General features: G+C 40.5%; 1 protein-coding gene across 1 annotated transcript in view; it reads right to left on the minus strand.

The window, feature by feature from the left end:
• grik4 (glutamate receptor, ionotropic, kainate 4) overlaps positions 1–25,684 on the minus strand; it is a 303,754-nt gene that overhangs the window by 127,645 nt on the left and 150,425 nt on the right. The window contains exon 3 of the mRNA XM_042413663.1: positions 25,380–25,513. Coding sequence (XP_042269597.1) covers positions 25,380–25,461 — 82 coding nt within the window. The 5' untranslated portion in view covers positions 25,462–25,513. The remainder of the gene's footprint in view (positions 1–25,379; positions 25,514–25,684) is intronic.

The raw sequence follows: 25,684 nt of genomic DNA on the forward strand, positions 1-25,684 counted from the left end.
AATAGAGTCCCGCTGGGCCTGTGCATGTAAAAGCCATCAACTGGGGAAAACATGAGTGAATGCTGCCTTTTTTTCCCCCCATCTTCCTTGTACAAAGAACCTGCAAGGGCTGATGAGTGAATGGTGATATTGACATAAAGACACGGTAATTAAAAAGCTGTTATCGTACAGTTCTAGCTGATGGTTTCTGACAGCATTTCTCCACAGACCATTCTTTGCCATATTGGCTGAGACAAGAGGGACACAAGACAACAAAGCTCCTGATGTAGCTCTCGTAGTAGCTAGGTCAAGTAATTATTGCATAATCACACTAATATACCAATATGAGCAACATGTTAATGATGGTTGATAAAACATTTTAGTAGATGGATTATTACTGCTGCAATGTCACCCCAAGGAATCGATCAGCTGTATAACGAAAAATAAAGCAATATAAAGCAAAGTTCAAATGTTGCATTGTGGCATGTGTTACTTCAAAGGGGGGAGGGGGATGGAGAGATCATAAGTGTCTGTCCCAGAATGCACTGCACCATGGATGTGGATGAGAGAGACAGGGTGATGACAGCTGTCTCAGATAATAATCGCTGGTTGTATGTGGAATATGCAAGAGTTACCCTATCGTGTATTCTCTTGTGTGCACGCTATGTATCGTCTTGCATCTGTTTGTATGAGTGCGTCAAGTTTATCTACATACAGTATATATTTACAATCTGTGTTACGACTGGAGGCTCATTTCACTCAGGGGAATAATGAGCAGAGGGTCTTATCCAGCATGTCTGTAAGACAGGGTTCTTGGGAAGGTGTTACTGTCTGAGTGTGTGTGTGTGTGCATTGTTTGCATTTGTGTCTTGGGAATAATTCTTTATATAATGCAATTTTAATTTGTCCTCCACCTCAGCTTATTACCTGGCACCACTGCAGAGACACATAGCTTTACAACAACAGATAAGTGCAGTTACACAACTAGCTGATGCGGTACCACAGAGGCTCTAGGAGCAGCCGAATCTGCTGATGTTTATGCAGAAACACTCAGGAACAGCAGCTGTAACTTTTAACAGCTGTATTTACTGACACACTATTCAACCCAAAATCCAATTAAACCCAAGATGACAAAACAAAATAAGTCAAAACACTTTTTTTAAATTTTTTCTTTTTTTTTACATTTGAAGAGGTCTCCGCTCCACTTATTTTTCTTGGTTGCAATAAAAACAGCTGCAAACGCATAAGTGGTTTGAAGAGACACAATACTTCACTTAACAAGCAAAAAGATGCAAAGATGCCATTTGTGACAGGCTTGAGCTTGTACACTAACAGATGAAAGAAAAAAAAATCAAAACTTGGCAAACACCGTATCTGGCATAGACATACAAGGACTGCAGATGGTCGAAATGCTGCAGATGTTGACATGAAGTACTACACACACATCTGATGGATGCACACCGCAACATTTTCTGCCTGCTATTGTTAATACATTAGCACCAACAGAGTGTCGCAAGTGGCTGCACAGTGACATCAGATAAATTGAAAGCACTGAAGTTGTTTACAGAAGGGTTCCACCTACGGGACCCGGCCAATGTCAGCATGATTACAGGACATCCACAAAGCATAAAATGGAGTAAGTGGAGAACCTGTCACATGAGCACTCAGATTGATGAAAACGGACATGGCTTAGTGGGTTAGGGAGTGGCGGATGCCAAATAAGAAAAATGATGGTGGATAACCACAAAAACAACCATATGAACAGTTGACATGTTGGGTCATACGTTCATCCTGCTGTGTGTATACAGTACTGTCTCATCTTTTATTTCATCAGACTGACAGACTGACTGCTGCAATTTGCTCAATTCCACTCCCACAGTGTTGGAAAAGTCTGAAAGCAATTCATCAGTGCAAAGTAGCTCGCCTACTTCTCCTTCTCTTGAATCAGCTGAGCCACACTCCAAATCCTGATGTCTTCATGGCAACTAATGGCCATCCATTCTCAGTAGCTGTTGGCAAACATTTCAACTTTAGAAAGAATGGGCTATTTTTGACAGCGTTGTGATAGAGAATGAGCAACGGTTGTCATGGAAAGACAGCAGGGAGTGTGATTCATTGTACCCAGGCCACACTGGTGTGGGCTTGTCTCCAGCAACGCACACACACTGGGTGTGTATCCCTTGCACCAAGAATCTGAGGTTCACGAGATGGAAATGTCTTTGCAGTGAGCGGTAGCTGCTGCCTCACAGTCATACTGTTGGACGCTGCAGACGTGCCCTGAGATTGGCAGAGTAGAAGAAATTTGTAACTTAAGCACATTCTTTTGTGTTAATTGAGAAGGAAAGCCAGCACTTGACATCTTTCAAGTCATTTGGCATAAATAACATTTAGGCTTCATTAAATTAGATAAATGTTGGTATCAGTGAGACAATGAAGTACAAAGCTGGTTTGAGTAATAGAGCCATGAATTTAATCAGACACCAAAACACAGCACTGCCATTTACAGTACTATAGGGAAAGTTTTGTAAGTCTGGAATGTTACCACTGCGGCAATAGTTTATCCTGTTACAACAATTGCTGCCCCAGTTACAAAGTAAACTACCAGAAATGTGGCCTTGCACAGATTTGATTGGTGAACGCAGCTCTTTGTCAGGTAAGTTGTATTTTGTTCATTTCAACAAGACAAAGTTCACATTGAAATAATTGCGGGGTCTGCATTTTTTCATGCAATTCTAATGTCAGTCAATATTCTTAATAATAATGTATCAAATGACAATGTGTAAAGTGAGAGGCGTCACTTGTAATGGCGCCTTAATGCACAGGCTTACTGACTGAGGACCAGGGGCCTCACAAGACATGAGCTTAAAAAAAACATTGTAGCAGGCCGGGGACTTGCAGCAGTGAAGAACTCAGGCAGAGAGATGATCTCATGGGAAACAGCGTGATTTTATAGGTCGCAACGGGCATGCCGTCATCATGCACAATGCCCCCTAACACCCATACTGGAGAGCACATAACCTCATTCATGGTACAAAATGCATTCTTTCACAACAGCGAACTGTAGACTACTAGAAACATTGTAGACAGTGTGAAGAGCAGTAACACTAACAACCATGTACCAAGTAACATCTGATTAGATGATTTAGAACAGACTTTAACTTCAACTTATGTCCATAAACACATTACCTCAGAACATGATGAGAAGCTTTGCACTGCCCACCTACCCCCAACACGCTATAGTATTAAATATTTGCACAGTTTGCACCGCCACCATGAACAATATTGGGCCAAGGAAGTCACAGAGGTTTCCCATGCATACCTATGATCAGCGCACTGTGGTGTAGAACAAAATATATCCATGTTTTGTAATTCATCAAATCACCAATTGGTTAGCCGTAGCACTGTGCATGGGCTTTCAAAATGTTGGCTAGCTAGCTGATGCTCAGAAACGAAAAAAAAGGAGGACTGTGTGCTGAGGATGACGGAAGAGAAGTGGAGAAGGCAGCTGGAGGACACCACGAGCCAGTAGGAGACCAGCTGCGGAGGAGGAGGAGGACGGAGGACTGCGTGCTGCTGAGGTAGAGGGAAGTGAAGGAGTGTCGCCAACAACCGGAGGAGAAGTGCTTGTAGGAGACACGTCAGACCTCTATAGTACTGACCCGGGTCGCTGGAGCAATAGAATAGACCAACAGGTGTGCACTTACTGGGTCAAATTGGGACCTGAATCCTGCCAGAATAAAAACTGACTTCACAGACAGTTCAACTGCTCAAACTCTTGAGGTGAAGAAAATTGCAGACCATGTTCCCTAACATGGATATAGCTCTATGCCTTTTCCTTACCATTCCAGTCGCCATCGGAAGTGGAGAGTGTTCTTTCTCCAAACTCCAAAGTAGACTGTGGTCAACTATGCAGCAAGTAAGACTGGGCCACCTCACCCTAATGTCCATCGAGCGTGACATTCTTCGGGCCATGGATTTTACACAATCAAGGAGTTTTTCTTAATTTTTATCAATGCTGGGGATTTTCTGTCATTACTGAACTTTGATCAGCATTGTAGTAAGGGAAAATAACATGTGCCCCGGGTCACTTGTAGTAATGAACCTACAGGGAATTATAACCATTACAGTGAGTTTCAGCTCATTGTATAGCTGTCCCGCATGAAACTTTACTGTTTTGGTTCACTCTCATCACTCTCAATAGTGTTGCTTTTGGCCAGGCAGCAGGCAGCTGTTTTCCGCAAAAAAAGCTCTAAAAACACACCAAGTGCTCAGGTCCAAACAACAAACAGACAGTTATTGACTTGCTGGGGAACACAGTGGAGCTTTTAGTAGCTAAAGAGCCACATATTTTTCTTGGGAGTAGGCAGAGACCAAAAACATAGCTGTAGGAGAGTGAATATTGGACTTACATTCATCAGGTGGCCAGAAACACAAACTGCAAATGAAGATAATGTTGCTCTGTAACTGCTGGATGTGTAACTAAGCAACTGTTTGCCAACAGGTTTGTCATATCAACATAAAAGATGATGATATATTGTTCACAACTTATTTCCGCTGCCCCCAAGTGGCCAAAGAAATCAGCTACTGCAGGTTTAAAAATTTACGAAAATCACAAAAATAAAGTTCTGCACAGAAATCCTGGCTTCCTGCCTCCACATTTTATGACAATTAGTGTCTGTCCTGATAACTGTGGGTGTGACATTCACAGCAGAGTTTTAATTGACAAGATGATGCCAATCACTCACTGGGGATGACATGAGTAGATTGTGAACATTAACAGTAACAGCTGCCTGATGGCCAAAGGCCGGCAGAAAGTCACATTGTGGCAATGAACTGAAGAGCCCACTATCCTGAATGGGTCATTCCTGAAAACAATGACAAAAAAACAACATACATTTGTTATCCCTTCTGCCTCTGGTCTGCCCAAAACACCTGACACCCCTCAACAGAAAACTTTGGAAGCCAAGCGTTATATACTGGTTGACAGCTCTGGCACTGTCACTGCCATGGCCGTGACACTCCAATTTTATTCAGGAATCAGGATTTAGGGAAAATGGAAGTGGTGGCAGTGAAAGAAAGCTATGAGAAAAATGGAAAAAGAAAATTCATTCCTTCATGGAAGGATGAATCCCCCTGGGTCAAACATGACGACAGAAATAGAAATATGCGTTGCGTGGTGTGTTGCCAGCTCCTGTCAAAGCTGGACATGACGACAATTCTCATTCTTTAAAGGATGTAGAGACTCCGGGGGGCCATAACAGACAGCACAGACAAATCCACGCTCCACCACTTTATGAATGCTTGTACTGTTTTAATTTGCAGATTAAAGTAATAAATATGACAAAAACAAAAAAATTAATGCAATGTTTTCTTCATTGTGGATGATTAAAAATTTGATGGAGGCAGTAAAAAGTGTCTAGGGGCCAGTTAAGGGCCACTGGAGGAAAACTCTTACCATTGAACTCTGACAATGGTCGTTACATTTGATAAATGGTAGAATATGAAAGTAATGTTTGTGAATAAAGAAATATAAATAAATAAAGCTCATATTATACGTCAGAAAAGCCATGTGTCTGCACAATTCTCTGACAGGGGCAAAAAACTTAAACGCCATCACTTGAGAGGAAACGGCAGCACCTGGTGCAGAGCCTGTGGTTCAACTTCCCATCAATTCTTAAGACAACTCCAATGAATGCTCTCTCTTTCTCTCTCTCTCTCTCTCTCTCTCACACACACACACACACACACGCGCGCGCTCATACATTCAAATAGACGTTTACTTTCTCTTCCTGTAAAACCACCACCTCCTCAGTCTTGGTGCCGCAAGAGGAATTAAAGTCAAGGTAATAGGCCCTTCTGACTAAAATGAAAGGGCTAGGAAAAGGGAAAATGTAAATAAATGCTAGTAGTTCATTTTCTCTATCTTACAGCCTAAATGAGTGCAAATGAACGACAGTTTGGACTGAGATAGTCTGAGAGAGTCAAGAGTGACAGACACAGGAGGTGGAATGAGATTTAAAGAGAGAGTTACAGACTTAAAGAAATAAAGAAAGAAGGAGAAGGTGACAGGGAGAGATGGTGACAGAGGGAAAACTCAGGGCAGACCTGTTGCAGACTGGCAGATAATGACAGAGAAAGAAAGTAAGACGGGTGACACACTGCAGGTGTGTGATATCAAGGATAATCTTGACGATGACGATAGTGATGAGGAGAAGTAGGAGGGTTATTATGATGAAAACAGAGATGATGTGGCGGTATTAGTTGGACTTTTAGACCCGAGGGATGGGAGACAGGCAGGCGGGCTGGCTGGCAGGCAGGCAGTGAGTCCACAGGGAATTCAAGCTCTCAATGGGTGTCATTACCTGTCAGTCAGCCTATCTCCCTCAACAGGCCTTGCCTACAGATAGAGCTACTGGCATGTAATTGTCTGGAAGGTCAACAGAGACCAGCGGACGGTTTGATGAGTGGAAGGGGGGGATGGTGGGGGGTTAAGGAAAAAAAGAACAGAGCAATGTTGATGAAAGTAAAAAGAAATAAGGAAGCTATTTCAAAAAACAGCAGCTAGTGAGGGAAAGGAAGTAAATGCTTGTCACCTCATAGGATCTACTGATAAGAGACTATCTATAGCCTGAGGCAACATGGTATCCTACAGTATACCTTTACCTGTTATAGCATTTAATAATCGATATATCTTCAGAAACATACTAAAACAAACAGGCTGCTGACCAAAAAGTAATGTGCAAGAAGATGCCTTACAGTGGATGATGGGAGAATTCATTTAATAACATTTTAATAGACAGACCTCAGACAAAACTCATTCCTACAAAAGTCATTGCAGATTCAAGTCTTGTGCAATGTTGATGCATTTGTTAGTGAGACTGTGGACAATAAATGACTGATCATAAAACTGGTGCCGAAAAAAAAGATTCAATTTGCTCACCACTATGTAAACAGCTGTTTACCCTATTCATTAAGGTAAACAGCTGTTCAAATGGAACATTCTGATAGCAGCATGATCACTGCTATGAGTGAGAGAGTCATAAAAGACAATCATCTGTGATATTTTATGTCACAGTCTACGTTATGGAAGAGACGGTGAATGTCTGTCCCTCTGCTTTGTACTTGAAGACATCCGTTGTGGATGGAGGAAGCATCTTCACTCTTTGCTGCATCATCCTTTACCGGTTAACTAAAGTTAAAAGTACATTTGAACTCAAATGAAATATCTTATTTTGTTTAAAATTTGAAATACTCATTAGTTTGGACGCAGGGTTGTTTCATTAAGCATATTTAATAATTACCCTGAGTGGGGGATTGTAACTGAAAGACAAAATTTCTCATTCTGAAATGTCTCAGCATATACACTGTTAGCATGAGTCCACCTGAAAACACACTGGCCCTACAGTTATATAAGGACACTATAATGGGGCCACAATATCTTCATGCTCAGCTAATTTGACAGAGATCAAAAGATGTTTTGACAGAAGTGCTCCCAGTGGCTGACAGATCCAAACAAAGGATGTCACTGTTAATACTCGGACACTCAAGAGAAAGTTGGCGACAGTGATGCTATGGCAAATAAAGGTTGATTTCACATATTAAATGCCATGAATGGTTTGTGAGAGGAGAAGAACGCTGGTCTATAGAATGGACAGATTTGATTCTGATACGCTGCCAAACATAACCTCTGCCAAATCAAAAGTGTCAAAGGGAAAGAAGACGGCAGTACTGGACCGCTCTCCTGTTATCCGTTATTACCATATACAATAGCTGTTTCTTGTATCTGTGACAGCCTTTGATGTGACAGTCTGGGGAAATGGACAGACATTCAGCCACTCCAATGGGTCAGGCACCCAAGGGGGCCGATGCTCATCCTGTCGCTTTAGGGCAATGCTACAGAATAATCCACTGCATGAAAAGGACATTAGTAACCTTGCTCTCAATCACTCATCTCTCTCTCCCTTTCCCTCTTGCTTCACCCCATTCTCCTCCTCTTTATTTCATCTCCTCTCCTGCACATTGGCATGTACTCATATGCTCACCTTCTGAGCGATGGCCACTGCACATGACATATCGACTTTTTATCATCATTTCAACAGGGCAGGCAGGGACACAGCTAAAGTCGTGGACTCTGCGAGTATCCATCACCCGAGGAGACAAAACCAAAGCTCCTTAGGCCCTTCAACAGTATCAGCACTGATATGTTCTGGATATCCCCTGATACTCTCAGTCATATTTCTTTTCCCCTCTCCCTCTCTCGCTCTCTGGCTCTTCTTTGCCTTTTACACATTTGTTCAAGGAGACAAAAAAAAATACAGTTTGCTCCTAATCCAATGCAACCAACATGCATTAAGTCAAAGTACTTGGATGAAAATAGAGTCACAATAGATATTAATTGCAGGTATCATACAGGATACAGTGACTTAATCAAATAAAATTCCATGCAAAAGAAAATAAAAATCAATCGAAAGTCACAGAAATTAAAGGAGACTGAAGCATAAGTTAAAGTTTGATAATAAATCAATATTCAGCATTAAGAAGTATCAGTAAAATTGGATTAAGATTTTGTCTCACACTGACAAAGTGGTAGCAAAGAACGATAGATACTGGTGCAGATGCATCTATCTCTACAGTGAACGAGATGGTGTGAGAGATTCAAACTGGGCTGCAGGGAAACTAGGCCCTCCTCGAGAGACCAAAAGTACTTTTGAAAAGACTACAAAGATAAGATGGAGGATGAGAACAGGGAGATACTATATAGAGAAAAGGCATGGAGAGATGTCCACGGGGAGGACGAGTCATTTGTGAGCATTGGGGTGTTGAGCAGGGGCAGGATGTATCCGAGGGCATCCAAAGTATCCATAGCCTAGCCTAATAAAGCTCCAGGGAGAGCAACCATGGGTTCAGTGACATCGTATCGGTCTGTACCTGCATACATTGAGTGTCGTCATCATCCTCTCACAGCCTCTACTGCACCTCCAGGGAGCCAGCCAGCTCATGCCCTCCCTCACAGCCACAGTATCCCATAGGTGATGTTTCTGTCCCTTTTTTGCTGTTTCTACTAGCTGGTGCTCCAACTGAGAGCCATTTCAGCCTCATTATACCAGCACCTAAACAGCACTAGGGATCCAGATGGCTAGTTGGGGCCCAGGAGGCCACCGAACACCAGCATAGCACCTCTCGATTGTTCACACACACACACACACATACAGCTCCACCGCTCCATAAATGAGGCCTGAATGTTAAATAGGAATGTTATAACGCAGGCAGCAGACTATAGAGGTTTCCCCGGTGAACTGAAAAGGAGAGTTAACAACGTAATGGGTAGACCCCGAGGGATCTGCCAGGGTAAACACTGTGTGTTTAAACCTCACGCTGCACACACCCTCTGTTTGTGAGTAGGTGTGTGTATGTACTTCTGCTCCAGTGTGTGCAAGTAAGAAACAAAAAAGACAATATGCTTTTGTTATTGGGGGATCTAATAGGACCAGTGGATGGAGTATCCACATGGGAGTCCCCGCTGGAGTGTGTATGCGGCTGATAAGGTGAGGGATCTGGGGACAGGACAGGACACAGGTGAGCGGGAGCGGGACGGTAATCCACAGCGCTTCCCTACAGGACTGCACTCTGTGTAATCTGCGGTAAGGAGATAGGAGAAATACAAGGGGGACAATCATCCACTGACCCTGAACAGTCAGGGAGCCGGTGATGGAGACTAGAGAGGCAAAAGAGGAAAGGAGAAAACACACACTAACACGTACCCTGACACCCAGAGACCTGTCAATTGATTCAGTGCTGAGCGAGTTAATAACACAGTTGGTTGCACAGTGAAAATAGCCTACCTGTCTGTACACAGTTAATAGATTGCCACACTGCCCTAGACCACCAGTCATGTGTGTTTAATTGTGCCTGTGCTTATCTTATCAACGGCATCCGTAATGTCCTGCCATGAAATTTCTCATCTGTTTACTGGTCTGAGCGTCCTCCCTCCCCTTATACTCTTGCACTTCTTTCCTCATTGGGTGTATGAAAGCAGGGTTATTACTCACAGTACTATGCAATGGTCCATTTAAAAGCTACAAATCTGGGAGTGTTTTCTTCTGTGCTGTTATACCATATTTCTAATTAATGCTGCCAAGCTTTTGACCCGTTGTCAGTGTTCATGTGGTTTTATCCTAAAATAAATACCCTTCATGACTAAAAAATAAAATACAGACAAAATATTAGAATGAATGTTATTCTATGTTAAAATGACATTCCTTCTTTAACTTTATAGTCTTGTAAATACATTGTCATGTAAACTTGATTCACCGCCATAGTAACAATGATCTCGGAGAGAAAGCTTAAGCACTGAGCTACTGCTTTCAGTCCAAATAATCAGATGTAAATAAGATTTTGTAAATTGATTCCCAGAACTGTTTTTCAATGTTTTAAGGAAAAGAATAAGTCTTTGAAAGTGCTTCATTACATCAGCCAAAAATGTCAAAAACTACGAAGAAAACACAACCAATGCTGCACTTGAATACTTAACATCAGATTGTTTTCAATGTACTTAAGAAAATATTGACAAACAGATTTTGCTTCATGAATCCTCATTTTATAAAAAAATGTCATATAAGGCTCCATGTTCTGCTACCTTTGTAGGCGAGTTTCATTCACAAAAGAGTTACCAAAGAGTAAAAACACATTGCAGCTTCAAGTCCTGTTTTCAGAAATCAGCAGACAAAAACACAGGAGTGTCAGTAGCAGGAGACCCAAAACTATTAGAAAATATGAACCCAGCTGTCAACGACGTGTCATCTCTGCAGCTCTGCACTGTGACAGAAAATAAAGAGGAAATGCTTTGACATGAAGTTAGATGCTAAAAAACATCTTTCTAAAGCAAAGCGGTCTGTGATGGGAGGCGGTGAAGGGATGTGACAGTCACGGGGATATTAGAGGAGAGAATATTATAGTCTACAGTAGGTGATGTTACATTGTCAGCTGCAACACAACATGATACTGGACACAGACCTGCAGAGAGACACAGAGGCAGCTGTTGGAGTGAGAGAAGTTTTCTGGCTACTACTGAAATTTAGAAATTGCTGTGGGCGCCAATAAAAATCATAAAATATAAAAACTTTTCAGTAAATTGGCAGCCATGATGATGATGATATGTGTATATATATATATATATTAGTTAATTTTATTCACATTTAAACTCCAAATTAATTCAGAGTAGGACATTATAATTGTAAGTCAAACTAGTGTTTCTCCCATGTGAAGAAAGGCAGAGACTATCTGTTCGGGTCTTGTATGACAGGTCTGGACCACTTGTACATTTTGTTTGTACCTAAGATAAAATTCCAAGTACAAGAAAATTGATGAATGCCACAAATGTTCTGAAATCACTGGTATGTGCATCTTAAGAGTGAATCTGTTTGTACGAGTGTTTCTTGCATGAAGCCCAATGTTTTTCTTTTTCCTGGCTGCTTTAAAGCCGTCTGGGGCCTCATTCATGTTTTTGTTGCTCTTGTGATTTTTAATATCGATGCTATTTTAAAACCAGCCTCCACTGATTTCCTATTGCCTGTTTAGTTTCCACATCTTTTGATCATCTGCTTTAAATATGAGCTTTTTCTTATTAATGTACAATATAAATATAAACTGACCTGAATGTTGTAAATAGGCAACATTCACTGAAGCACAGATCACTGAGGACCATTCACACTACAACATGGAAGGAGAGGATGATTGGTATGGAGAAAAAAATGTGTTGTCTTAAAGAAACTACAGGTTGTTTCTCAGTCATGCCTGGATTCTCTCCCTCCATCTCACTGATCAGTCCAACCTGCATGAGTAGAATCACTGCAATAAACAACAATGAAACACATCACAAGTAAATAACAGAAAACTGTGAGCAAATTGTGACTGGTAAGCTCTGACATTGCTTGTGCTCCAACAACCAGACACATATTTGGGTGTGAGGACTACCCGGAGTTGGGAACAAGCCAACTACAAGTCCCTCCCAGGGTTAGTTAGCCATTAGGCTAGTAGCCGTCCCTCACCTCCCGAAGAGAAATTACCCATTAACACATGGCAATGAATTTCAAATAAAACAGCAGGCATGAAGGTGTGCAGGTGAGTGGACATAAACACACAGTCACAGGTAGATGCACATACACACATATGTACACACATGAGGCATCTGTATAGCCAGAGGTAGTGCTCAAGGCAAGGGTGACAGCTGCCGATGGCTGTGCCAACCAATTGTAATGGCAGAGGGCCTGGCAACAGCTGGGGAGGGGGGCTCTGAGGACTCGCCAAACTCCTCACTGTGAGCTGTGATCAAAGATGTGGCATAATGGAGAGGAACTGGCAGAATGGGCTGTCAAGGGAGAAGTGTGTATATCTGCCGTGAAAGAGAGGCCTCCATATGTGCATGTGTGTGTGTGTGTGTGTATAATTTGCTCATGCAGGTATAACATGGATGGATGAAATAAGAAAGGCGTTTGACACCAGGGCACAGGAACCAAATCAGTGTGCAAATTCACCACCTGGATATATTCGAGATTGCCTACGGGGACTAATATGCTGTAAGGTGCATGTTTTCTTGGTGACCAATTTGCTTATTTTTAAAGTCAGTGAATAGCCTTTTAAAAAATATTGATTTTTTAAAAATGTTCTCTATTTGTCTACCTAATGTGGATTGAAGAGGATATCATGGATTAATACTTTTTTAGTATTAGTGACAAATATGAGTGGTTAAGTATTGTGACAACAGTGCCAGAAAGTATTGGACATTGACCCATAACACATTTATACTGTGCAGGAAACCCAGGTGGCCCTGAGGATTAAAACACCCGGCCACCACTGCATAGACCCAGAGAGGGATTATGTCCTTGTTGTTGTTCTGGCGATTTTTACAAGTTGGTCAGAGCTCCTGTATGGAGGAAGATCAGCCCCCGAGGGAAAGCATGAACCTCACTGACGCTCCATGCTGTCAGGTGAAAAGCTGCAGCTGGTGGTTTCACTGCAGGAGATACTTGACTGTCTTAACCCTCTGCAGGCCAACAGTGACAAGGACCACAGCAGGAGAGGAATAGGCCATTCCAAATTGGGAGAAAAAAAAAAGGAAAACAATTGAAAAAATACTATATAAAAAAAGGGGGAAAAAAAGATTTACTCTTCACAAGGAAAGAATACAAATCCCCTGCTACACCATCTCACAGCCCTCAGAGACTAAAGTGAGACAGAGAAAAAACAATTGCTATGATAGGTCAATGAAACTGCCTGGCTATATCACCGGGCTATATGTCATCAGTGTTCTAATCTCAGCCATTACTGGTGTTTTCTGCTGTAATAGAGAAAATCTCATACAATGCGACTGTGATGATCCAAGCTCATGCCATTAGATTCAGCATGGCTACCATCAATTTGACCTATAGACCTGTACATGCTTCTCTGCCTTACTTCTCTCTTGTACTGAAGGACATTGTGTACATTGTGTGTGTGCGTGTGTACAAAGCTTCTTATCTCGAATGAATTGGACAGGGACAGTTCCTTGTAATGGCAGCCATTTGTGATCTTCTTTACCCCCTACTAACAGAGCTGGGAGAAGGATAGAGAAAAAGATATAGTCTTGGCTGTCTGTCTGTGTGTGTGTGTGTGTGTGTGTGTGTGTGCCTGCATTTATGTATGAACCTGCCAAGCACTGAACCCTGCTGCAAGGTGTGATGGGAAGTCAGGACAGATTTAAAGACGTCTCTGACCTTTTGTTCTGAATTATTACCATTCTGACCAATTTTGACAGAAAATTATCATCACAATCACACACAATCATCCTGCCATCCTGTCACAATCATCTCTGAGCATTACCCTACCCGAAGTATTAGGTAAAATACCATCATTATCTCCCATTTCCCCATGTCATTACATATTTTAGATGTCAGATTTCAGCACAGTCAAATTTTTACTTCAAACTTGGTTATTTATCGTAAGTGGCTGTGAAATAGTAATGTAAATAAAATGTTGAGAAAACATTTTAAAAACTGCGTCATGGCTCAGTTGCAGTTGCTTTTGACTGTGTGATGATGTGACTGTCTTTTCGCACACACTGTAAAATAATCACAATCTATTTCACACATATATTGTCTAATTGTCCACACTAGACATTACTATAGAAAGGGAAGAAATAATAATATAGGGATGAGGTTCTGCTTTTTCATAAGCAGTGTGGTGAAGAGACGTACATACAGAGCATAGTGTTGCAGCTTCCACTGCTGCAGCCATCTGAACATAAAGACCATTTCATTGCATCAGTGTAACAAGCAGCTAAATGAGAGGACACCAGTAAAGTTAAGTTTATTGGCAACACAGTTAAAAAATATCCAGACAGGGCGCATACTGGTAGCCCACTGGTTAAGACACATACCACATAACTGCAATGTCAGCGGTTTGATCCCGACAAGCGGACCCTTGTTGCATATCATCTCCTAGTCTCTCTCTCCCGCTTGTTTCCTGTCTACTCTCTACTGTTGCTTTAATAAAGGATTAAAAAAAAATGCCCCAAAAATATATTTTTTTAAAAATCCAGACAGAGAGAGCCAAAGAGAAAGGGAGAGTAAATGCCTCTGCTTGTTGATGCTTACATACTGTATATACATGAACTAGCAAATGCATGTGTGTGTGTACCTGGCATTGATGTTGTGTTTTTCTGCTCTAATCAAAACCCAGTCAACAAAAGCTGTTTTTCCCCGCTAGCTGCCAGGAGATAATAGCTCTCCACAGGAGCAAAAGAAGAGAACATTTTCAGCATTTATAGCTATATTTCCATGAATCAAGGCATAAGCACAAGCACCGGCAAGAGTTTGTGGAGCTTGCACAGTCGGCCGTGGAAACATATCTTTGGTAATTTTGTGACCAAAGGCGTTAGCGCAGCAGCGGTGCACATGTGCTGCAGGTGTAAAATGGTTTAGAACAGGGGGAATAAATTACAATAAGTGTTTGGTTGGCATCAATCATGACTAATCAAATCATCTCCTCTAATTCTCCTTAAAAGCAACGCTCTCTCAACAATGCACTGACTGTAATGGATGAGAAGAGTCAAGATCTGCGGCACAAAAACAGCCGCTGCTAAGAGGAAATTGATGTTCTTGTCTGGGAGATTCAGCGCTGTAAGGTGCAAATGTGGGATGAATAAAAATAAACAGAGGAAAAAAAATGTCCCTCTTTATTCCTGTACGAAATGCAGAGCAAAGTATTAAGTGCCATTTATTGCATAATAGACACTTAATGCGCAGCGGAAACAGAGCTATCGCTGAATGATGTAGGTAGGGGCCTGATCATGCAATCTCTAAAAGTAATCAGAAGTATCTCCAGTTGGATTCTGAATTTCTCAGGGAGCTAGAATAAAAAGGATGCGGTCTAGCAGCAGAATTCTGGTCCACTTGTAAGCTGCCTAACAATGTCAAGTGAAAAGGGAGTTAGAATCATTGAAGCGGGATGAAATAAATGTGTAACTGATCATGTCCATCTCAGGTAGAGATAAAATGTTATACCAGCGTCTCTCATCTGGAAAAACAGACATGAAATAAACATACTGACAAACATGCTGACATGCTGGTCAAGTGTGAACACCTACTCAAACGTGCCACATATGTTACTGAGGTTATATTCTGACAGATAATGAAAGAAACCCACTGATTTCCTTCATCTTAGTGATAAGATAGGCTGTCCGGGGCAAAAACATGATGCTCTGTAGTGAGTTTCAAGATTTTTTTTTTCTATCAAATCCTTGATACATTATAGATTTTTCACGCTTGTGTATAACTGTCTGTTATAACTGTATTTTGACATTTTACAATGCAAACATGAATGAGTAGATATCATCTGTAAAGCAGTAAGCAGTAGACACCTTGAAAATTATTCAAGGACCTTTGTAAGAGGAAGGCTAGCAGTGGATAGAAGAGATCGTGAGAAGAGACAGCTGGTCCATTTTTGGTTTTATAGGCTGGCATATCAAGGTTTTATTCCAGATGGATCCAGTAGAGAGGAGAGCAGTGTGAGTTTTGTTTGAGGGTGTGAAGGTTAAATTTCTGTTTAAATATCAGGTAAACAAGATCACAGATTCAGCACATCCCTGACACAGTCTACACCCCATATTGCAACTTCTCGTTGTAGCACTAGTGCATGGGATCGTGCTTTTATCACTCACTTTTACTATACATGCAAACCATTGGTGTTGTGGCTCCAACTGATAATCAAAATAACATTTGATGGTGTTTAAATGTGCAACAGTGCTCTTATTCACCTTCCATATCACATTACTCCAACCATTCAGGATTCATCTGCAGCCACCACTAAGATTTAATGGATTATCTATAGGCTATATGGTAATATGCAACAATAATATGACATCTCCATATATTTACTTTATTATATGAATATTTACCTCTTTTCAATTTAAACTTCAGCGATGATTCTGCTGTACGATGCCCTGGTTATGACCTTCATTCTGCACCACCATGGTACAGTAAATTATACAGTAACACTGTTCATATTCTCACACTCACTGTTTTATATGAACTAAACTCATGCCTTCCATCGCAGCATCAGGGAATCTCCAAAACACATCAGCAATCCCTGCAGCTTGTAATTAGTTTGTTAATAATTTAAGTACCACTGTTTTCATGTGTATGGCTGAGGATAAGGGAGGCATTTCTACTTATGTATGTGAACATACACATAGCCAAATGGGCAAACATTCATTTGAATTTATCTTTATCAATCTCATTGAGGATACATTAATTCAGGAGGGTGTGTGTGTGAGTTGGGATGTGTGATTGAAACTAAGTACACACACACACACACACACACACACACACACACACACACACACACACACACACACACACACACACATACACACACACACACACGTTATACATGACTGTGCACTGTGACTTTGTCAGATTTCCTGAATAATTTATGTGGTAAGCTCAGGAGCAAAGTAGTGTGCATAATTGCATAACATAACTCATGTTTGCCATTGCATCCAGTCTTAATGAGTTAACTAAACAATTGGTCCCAGCACCTGCCCTGATAATTAAAACCTTAGAGATTAATCATAAATTCTCCTTCATTCAGTCAGTGCCTTAGGTTGAGATCTATCTTTGCGTGTACATGGGCTCCATTCTAATCTAAAAACACCTTTTCCTGCAAAAGAATCCTGAACAAATGAATCTTCTAATTAGGTGACTGATTTTTGAGGAAACATATCCTGTAACAAAGAACACTGTTGCCTCCAGGTGAACACACTGTTCCATAATTAATCTCCTTTTTCTTTCTGTTATGTACCCCCTACTTTCACTGAGCTTTCACTGAGAGAACTGAGCAGTTGGCTCATGTAACAGGTGGTCATCTAAAAAGGGGTTTAGCTAAGATTTGCCCTGTAGCATCAGGTCTCTGAGTACACATGTATAAGTGTCATTAACCTAATGGCTCGCACAGCTCATGGCTGAGTAATTAAAAGCAGGGAGATTAATCATAAAGTCTCCTCATATGGCTCCACAGCTGGACATCAGTCTTTGCTTTATGAAATGTGAAAGTTTCACTATCAAGGAACTAAGGGCTTTGCTACAATTCAAAGGATATTTCAAAGCATTGCGGGATACTTCCCTCACAGTTATTTACTCTCCTCCCCTCCCGACATGCCATCTTCTGTGCTCTTCCAGTAACAGTAAGTTAAATGAGTTCATAGATGCCAACTGAAGTCAGAGAGTATGAGGGCAGAATGAACCTGACTGGAGGCAAGGGCACAATGACTCATCTGTGGTGGGTCTAGCAGCCAGTCTTAATAAGTCACTGTGAGTGTGGATGGGGCTGAACCGAGGGGAATTGACAGTGTGGTGCTGCTGACTTGTGGGCATTATCTCAGCAGGGCTAATTATAGTATTAGACTCTACCTGTGGGCTTCAATTTCACTGATCCACCCTGCATACCCTAAGGAGCCTGGGCACACAGACACATATGCACACATATGAACATACACTCACATGTGCACACACACACACACACACCAACTTAGTGTCCCTAGAAATTGTGTTGCTATTAGACAATCCTGCATCACATGATGTATATCCAGTGCATATAGTACTTTCAATACCAATCCAGGAAGTAGCCTGTCCCTCATGTAGCAAAAAGTAAGCAGGAGGCAGATTAGCATATAGCATGTCTGAGTTTGAAACAATTCATGCTTTTTTTAAACAGTAACCACTACCTTTCTTGACTTTCAGTGTTTTGCCATAGCTTTGCCATAGTTTAACCTAAAATAATAATTAGAAAGTCAGAAAACATAGTAATTTTGTATAACAGAGGTACTTTTTTCCTTTGCTTTCATTTTTTGATCCTTTAGATTTGTATTGAGACCCCTTGAAATGGTCTTGACCCCCAGATGTACAGCATACCTGTATGTGTTTCTCACCCAAAATAGCAACACAGTTGAGGCAGACAGTAATCAAGTGGAGAGAGAGGTGGTAAGACATGCAACAAAGGTAGCCAGCTGGAATCGAACCAGCAGGGACATTGCTTTTATGAGGCATGTGCTGTTACCATTCGACTATCCAGGGACTTCCCCTGTAGCTACAAGATAAAGACACAAAGGAAATGTATGCAGTGCTAGTGTATTTTCTAGACAAGGCTTCTCTCCAGTGAGAATCACTACATCAGGATCACCACAGTTTGCCTTCTTTACATCTATCTCAACACAAACTGCAAGCCACCCCAACTAACAGCTCCAGCCATGTCAGTCTTGAGAGGCTGGGTAAAGACGGTGCAGGCACAGCTTTTGCTACTGAGAAAGTGGAGCCAATTGAATTTAGTCCACTGAGAATCCTCAATCATGTTCTCCCACTGAGTGTGAAAAAAGGGAGCAAAGAAGCAAAGAAAGATTTGTCTGACTTTTTCCTGTGGAGCTAGTATGGCTGCTGCTCCCCCAGTACTCCAGGATGCTCTGCAAGTGATTTATAAAGTAATGTAAAGAAATCTGAGAGTTTTTGTTTAACAAGCCTCAGGCAGCAACTCTTGTGGTGTTTGTGAGTACGGTGGCAGGTTTCATACAACGTGTATGCACCAGTGTTTAGCTATAATACAACAGTGTGAAGTTTTATTTTGAGTAAGAATGTCAGTTAAGTGTCAGAGTGTCTTAATGAGGTCTAAAACTTGATTGGAGATTATTTATATAAATCAGTTGATTGTCAGCTGATGACATGAATTGTGTGTCCTGCCTGGACTAATGCAAACTTCATTAAGTACATAATTAATCAACAGACATCAACATGCTGTTATTTGTCAGATGTAACATTTGAAATAATGCTGACTACCAAAATCCAGCTGTTTTCTCCAAAGGAGCAATTCCAAATATACTACTATTAATAATAATTATAGCTAATATACCGTACACTATGAATGATACAGTACATGCTAATGTTGACAGTATCCTTATTTGACTTAGTGTGAAAGAAATCAATGTACCAAAAAAAAAAAAAATAAAATAAAAAATCAATGTACCCTTTGGTACTGACAGGAATCATATGCATGTACCAAAGGATGTCAATGAAAGTGTGACATTGAAATGCTATTGTACTGCCAATTTTACATTTAAAAACTAATAAAATGTTTAACAGAGTCTATCTTACATGATATTTCCTTTCCAAGCTGGTAGAGAAGCAATTACACAAGGATCTTTTGAGAGCTGTTTTGTTTTGAATTGATGGATAATATAAACACCACATTCGAAATTGAGCAATTTTAAAATGCCTTCTGACATTTCTAAGCATACTTAGATGTACGGGAAATCTGATGAAAGTTTAAATGCCAGGATCGTACAAGCCATTTCTATTATATGCAGACAAAATCACAAGGTGACATTATAAATGTGAACATCATGTAACACAAAAACAAAGGTTGTTTTGGCCATGGTTTAGCAAAGGCATACTGTATAGCAGTAAATGTAAGATTATTGTATCATTGTATCAGAGGAAATTTAATGACCTTAACAGTCAATGGTCAGTTGTTTTTTTTAATGAAGTTGATGGAGCATACATGTGAGAGATGGGACCATCTGTAGTAAAGCAAGCTTCATCCTCTATCTACTCTATCTAACGTCACAAGATTTGGGGAGTGACTTCAAGAAAGAGATTAAAAAAACAAAACAAGTATATCTCTATATGGTTGGGGTAGCAATTTGAGATGACCGGGAATATTGCTTCTTCACGTTGCAAAGAGCAAGTTGACGAGGTTCAGCCATCTGTTAAGGATGTCCCTGGGCATCTCCCTACGGAGGTGTACGACTGGGAGGAGACCATGGGGCAGACCCAGGACATGCTGGAGGGATTACATCTCCCAGCTGGCCTGTGAGCACTTGGGGATCACTTAGATCAGAGAGCTGAAGGAAGTTGCTGGGGAAAATAACGGATGGGCTGGCCTGCCCATCCTGTTGTAACTATGGCCCTGACGAGACCGAGAAGCTAAAAAATTAATGAATAAATGGGCAAATAAAATCAACAAACACAGACAGCCTGGCTCTCAAGATATCCCTGCGGTCCTAATAATAAGAAAAGTGTGTTTTTTTTAAAATAAATGTCAGTGGCAGTAAAATAGTTTTTTTTAAATATATTCCCCTGCTGCCTTTTGCATGAATATATACATGCCTTAAAATTAGATCCATTAATCTATGGAACAAACTACATATGGATCAATTTAATAGCAGAATTACATGCACACAATTGAAACAGACATTGATTTATGCATACATAAATATTCAGGAACCTCCCCCACTTTTTTTAAAGATTATGGAATATGTCCTATGTCCTATGTCCTGGAGCAGAGCTTGTACTGTCACTCTATTCTAGCTCATATGATCTAATTTCTGTTGTTTATTTTAATGTTGGCGTTAGAAATATTCCAGCAAATTTCTAAGACAATTAACATTAATCCTGTTCTCTGGTTTGAAAAGGGACCACATACTGTGAGTATTAAATCCAAAGCCTAATTCTTTTCAGTATAACAGAGAGCACATCACATTTAAGTTTAGGATAAAGGATATCTGCTGAGGTAATTTCACAGCACTTGAGTGAGCCGACACCCAGTGGGTGCCAACAGCAAAATTTTATGTTCCCTGTGGTGAAGACCAATGCAAGGAAACATTCTGTGGGCTTCAGAGCGATAAGAAAAACCTGATGTGAGTGTCTGGAGTTTTTAATAAACAGGAGATACATCTTCTACCTGTCTGTCGAGAGCTACACTGATGAATACAAACACTCACTTCACTTATTTTGAATTTTTCTGCCACATCCTCATATCTACTGTCACCTTCAGCTGTTGTTGATGCTAAGAAGGCAATGAAATGTAACAATTTCGTGCATAAAAAATGCAAAACCTTAGTTCTCCCTTCAGATTATTGATATAATCTTCTATTATTTGCATAAAAATAATTCAACAGGGGCTATAAACAGTGGTGAGATGTAACTAAGTACATTTACTCAAGTATTAAACTTTGAGATACTTGTACCTTACTTTTTATTTCAATTTTATGCCACTTTATACCTCTATTCCACTACATTTGTTACTCAATTACATTTATTTCACAGCAAGAGTCACTAGTTTTCTTTTCAGATAAAGACTTTACATATCAAACAACAATTTCTAAAGTATGACGCAGTTATAAATTAAAATACCCAACAGTACATAAATCTGTTGATATTAGCTCCACTTTGACAGCAATAAAATTCTGCTTACAGGTTAATGCATCAGTAATAAAGATGCTGATAATATGCCACTTTTAATGTAGCACTAATGAAGGATCTGTAGTTCTCTGGACTATGTTTTGCTGATTTTCCCTCCTTGTATTAACAAAGACAGACATCAGCTTATGGTGGTGATTATGTGTGTATGTGTGGAAGACGATTTCTCTAAATTAACATAAGAAGCAGCTTATTGGCTGGATGAAATCAGACAGCAGACGCTCTTTCACTTAACTAATGGGGGAATACCACCCACAACAACAAGCTGCACCATATGGTTGTGAACACGGATTTTCATGTACTATTATGCAGTATCTCTTCTTGTTTAAATGTTTTACTTGTGTAGTCAAAGGTCTGAATTAATAACAAGGTCTTCTCAACATTTTAGTCTTTTGTGAATCGATGTTTCCTGATATACTGTATTAACATTTCATATTTGTTTTCTCCTAGACAAATAGTCTACAAAAATATGCTATTCATGATTGGTTTGCAATTCACGTGTCTGTGCGGTGTTGCTTATTAGAGGCAATACTGAAGTGAATTCAATTACTTTTACTTTCTAATGTCAATATCACTTTAATTCATCTATTGCTCGACAATAATTTCTACAACACTGCAACTTACACATCATTCCATGGCTGTAGTAAAATGCCATATGTCATAAAAGTCACTAAACATCCCAATCAGAAGGTCTATCAGATGACATGTAGACCTACTGTACATACCATCCTCTGGCCTATCTTATTTGCAAACAAATGTCCATTTTATCCACTGGATTTGCCAACAACACAGCAGAGACAAAGAGAAGTTCCTCAGTTCACCTACACTGAGCTTGCTGCTGGCTGCTAGCTGCTGGCTGCCGGCTGCTGGCTGCTGGCTGGTTCTGGCGGGAAATGTGGCAGGGGCGTGAGGTTGTTTTTGGCCCTGATACATTGAGAGAAGGCCAGACAGTGACATTATGCCAGCCAGGCAGGGCTCGAGGGACAGCCATGTTAAATACCATCTCCTGGAGCGCAAATGGCAGGGAGTTTGTGGTGGCGTTTGGGGGTATGTGTTTGTTTGCATGCCTTGGTGTGCTTCGAAATGTGTATGTCTGTGTCTGTGCTTGTGCATGTTTGTGCCTTGTACTGTGTATAAACACACACACACACACACACACACACACACACACACACACACACACACACACACACACACACACACAGAGGCAGAGCACATGCAAACACATAGTGACAGTACACTGGCAAAGCGACTGGCGCTGTGCACAGATGACATTAGAGGAAGGGGGAAAAACAGGCCAACCACCTAATTATCCATCAACGATGCAACATGACTGAGAGAAACATTAACTACCATCGCAGTGGAGGCACCTCTGTACAATAAGGTGCAGGGGGGAAAAGAAGGCAGAGAGAAAGCAAAGACATCGGCCTGCGAGACATTTATTGAACAATATTCACACAAAGAAATAATTTGTTCTTGGTTGTGTTGATACAGTAAACTCTGAAGTCGTGTTGTTTTCAAAATATAGAAAATGGTTTGGGGCATCATATGCCAAACGACCCAAAAAAAAATTCTGCATATCAAGCTGTGCACTAGCAGAGATGTGAGGCAGGGAGCAGACAGAGGAGAAACTTTGTGATTACAAAAAATGTCTTGTTCAAAAATAAGAAATGTTCATACTGTTCAAAGACGACAGTTCAACTGACTCAATTTTGTCAATTTTCAAAATACGGGAGGATAAAAAGGATAACTTCTCTCACACAGTTGGAGAAGTAAAGGGAGAAGGATGGAAAGATCAGAGGAGGTCTGTATTAAAGTTACAATATGCATACGTGAGCTTGTATGACTGAGACTTTCATCATGTGAAGAACTAAATGCATAACACCAGAAAGGACAAAGAAAAAAATATGTGTTATCAATAGTTTTAGTCTTATTTTCTGCTATTAAAACTGTGCTTCTGCTCCAACTCAAAAAACATCCACAATTTTAATCCACGGTTCATAGCCTTACAATAACCACGTGGGGATTTGTGTGGGGCTTTGTGTTATTGACTTCCACCCCTCTACCCCGAAAACAAATCTTACTCTTGGCTGTTCCTGAAAGTTGACAACCGTGCTACAGTATAAATTTAAAGCCAGCCACTGAGAGAGCACGATGGGAGTACAGACTGTGAGCTGTAGAATCAATCTCATTCTTTAGCCCTACCTCCCCATCGGTTTCTATACAGTATGTATATTGTATATATATATATATACACATACATACATAAATACACACACACACACAGTTTCCCACCTAATACGAGGGATCTATACATACATAAAGAGACAGTCAGTCAAACTTTTGGTAGACAAGGAGCTAGTGACAAGGTGTCAGAGACCTGCTGACTGTAGGAGAATAATAACAAGGAGAAACAACTCCCAATGGTTATCAACACACTCTGGCAGGTTATGAGACTTTTGAACCATGCCCTCTCAAATACAGTTTTGGTCCGCCGATCACCTTTTCCAGAACCAGAATATCACAGTGAGTTCTGCTCAACTTTGAGCTTTGAGCTTTTATTTGGACTGTTCAAGCAGCTGGCATTACACAGTCATTGATTGAGCTGGAAATGACTTGATTGAGCTGGGAATGATGTATTTAGAATAGTTAAGTGGTAACGCAGAACTTAATAATTGAGGGGCTATAATATGTCATTTAAATGTGGGTTTCAGGTAAAATTCATAATAGTGTGTGAAAACTCAACATGTGGGTTAGCAATGTTACTTGTTGTTGCTGTGCGTAATGGTATGATGTCATTGACGACAACAAGTTGGAATATTGCCATTATCAGGATATGATTTTTTTTTATCATATTAAAAATCATAATGATATTATCATGAACGATATGGGTATGATATGGCAAACCCCTATTAAGTAACATGTAACAGGTTGTTTTCAGCTTATTATGGCTTCAATTACAGACAAAGCTGTGCCATTGTATATGAATGAATATACAGTAAAAAGTCTGTACAGTACATCATGAAACTTCTGTATCTATTTTCAGTTATATAATAACAATTAAAATCTCCAGCTGTGTGTTAAAAATGTCTATGGTGTATTGCGGTATAGCCTAAGATGATAAAACTTTCTGCACAGACCTCTCTATGACTTTTCTCTGCAACACTGCAAAAGAGCAAATGTGGATATTTTTTTGTCTAGGTTTGGGAGTATTTCAGAGCCAATTAGGACTCTGTCATATCTACACATGAATTTTTTAGCCTGTTGATACCTCAAGCAATGTGTGACTGAGGAAACATGAGTTCTTCTCAACACTTTTGATTGAATTTCCTCAGCCAGTTTGAGAGGCTGTGAAATTCTGGTTGAACTATCAATTTGAGCTGACATTTCTACTCAGTAATTTCATTTCAACTCAAGCTCGATAATTTAAAAAAAATGAAATTAATTTATTCACTGATTTTTCAATTAATATGAAAAAGAAAATCCGTTTATATATGTGGTATGCAAGTGTGTGTTGTAACGTCTCTAAACCAACAAGAAAGAAGACGTCCAGGGTCAACATGTGTATTAAGCAGCTTTTAACCGTTACAAGGTTGTAGATTTAGTTGTATGATTTACCTATTCTGAAGGAGAGCGGGCCACCAGAGGTGCTTCTCACCCACATGGCTAAGAAGAGCAGAAGCGCCCAGGCTGTGAGCATCTTCTATGACTCCTCATGGGTCCTGCCCCGGGGGTGCCCCTGTCACAGCCACCTGAAAAATATACAGAGGAGAGCATACTTTTTATACATCAACCATCATCACCAAGGACACACAAGCCAAAGCAGTTCAGCAAACTGATAAACCTGCAGACAAACAGTACTTCCTCTCTTTCTCTCTCTTTGCATGCTGGGAAACTGTTAATGAGAGTGTGAAACTGCTTTG

The sequence above is a fragment of the Thunnus maccoyii genome, chromosome 6 (assembly GCF_910596095.1).
Source record: "Thunnus maccoyii chromosome 6, fThuMac1.1, whole genome shotgun sequence".
NCBI lineage: Eukaryota > Metazoa > Chordata > Actinopteri > Scombriformes > Scombridae > Thunnus > Thunnus maccoyii.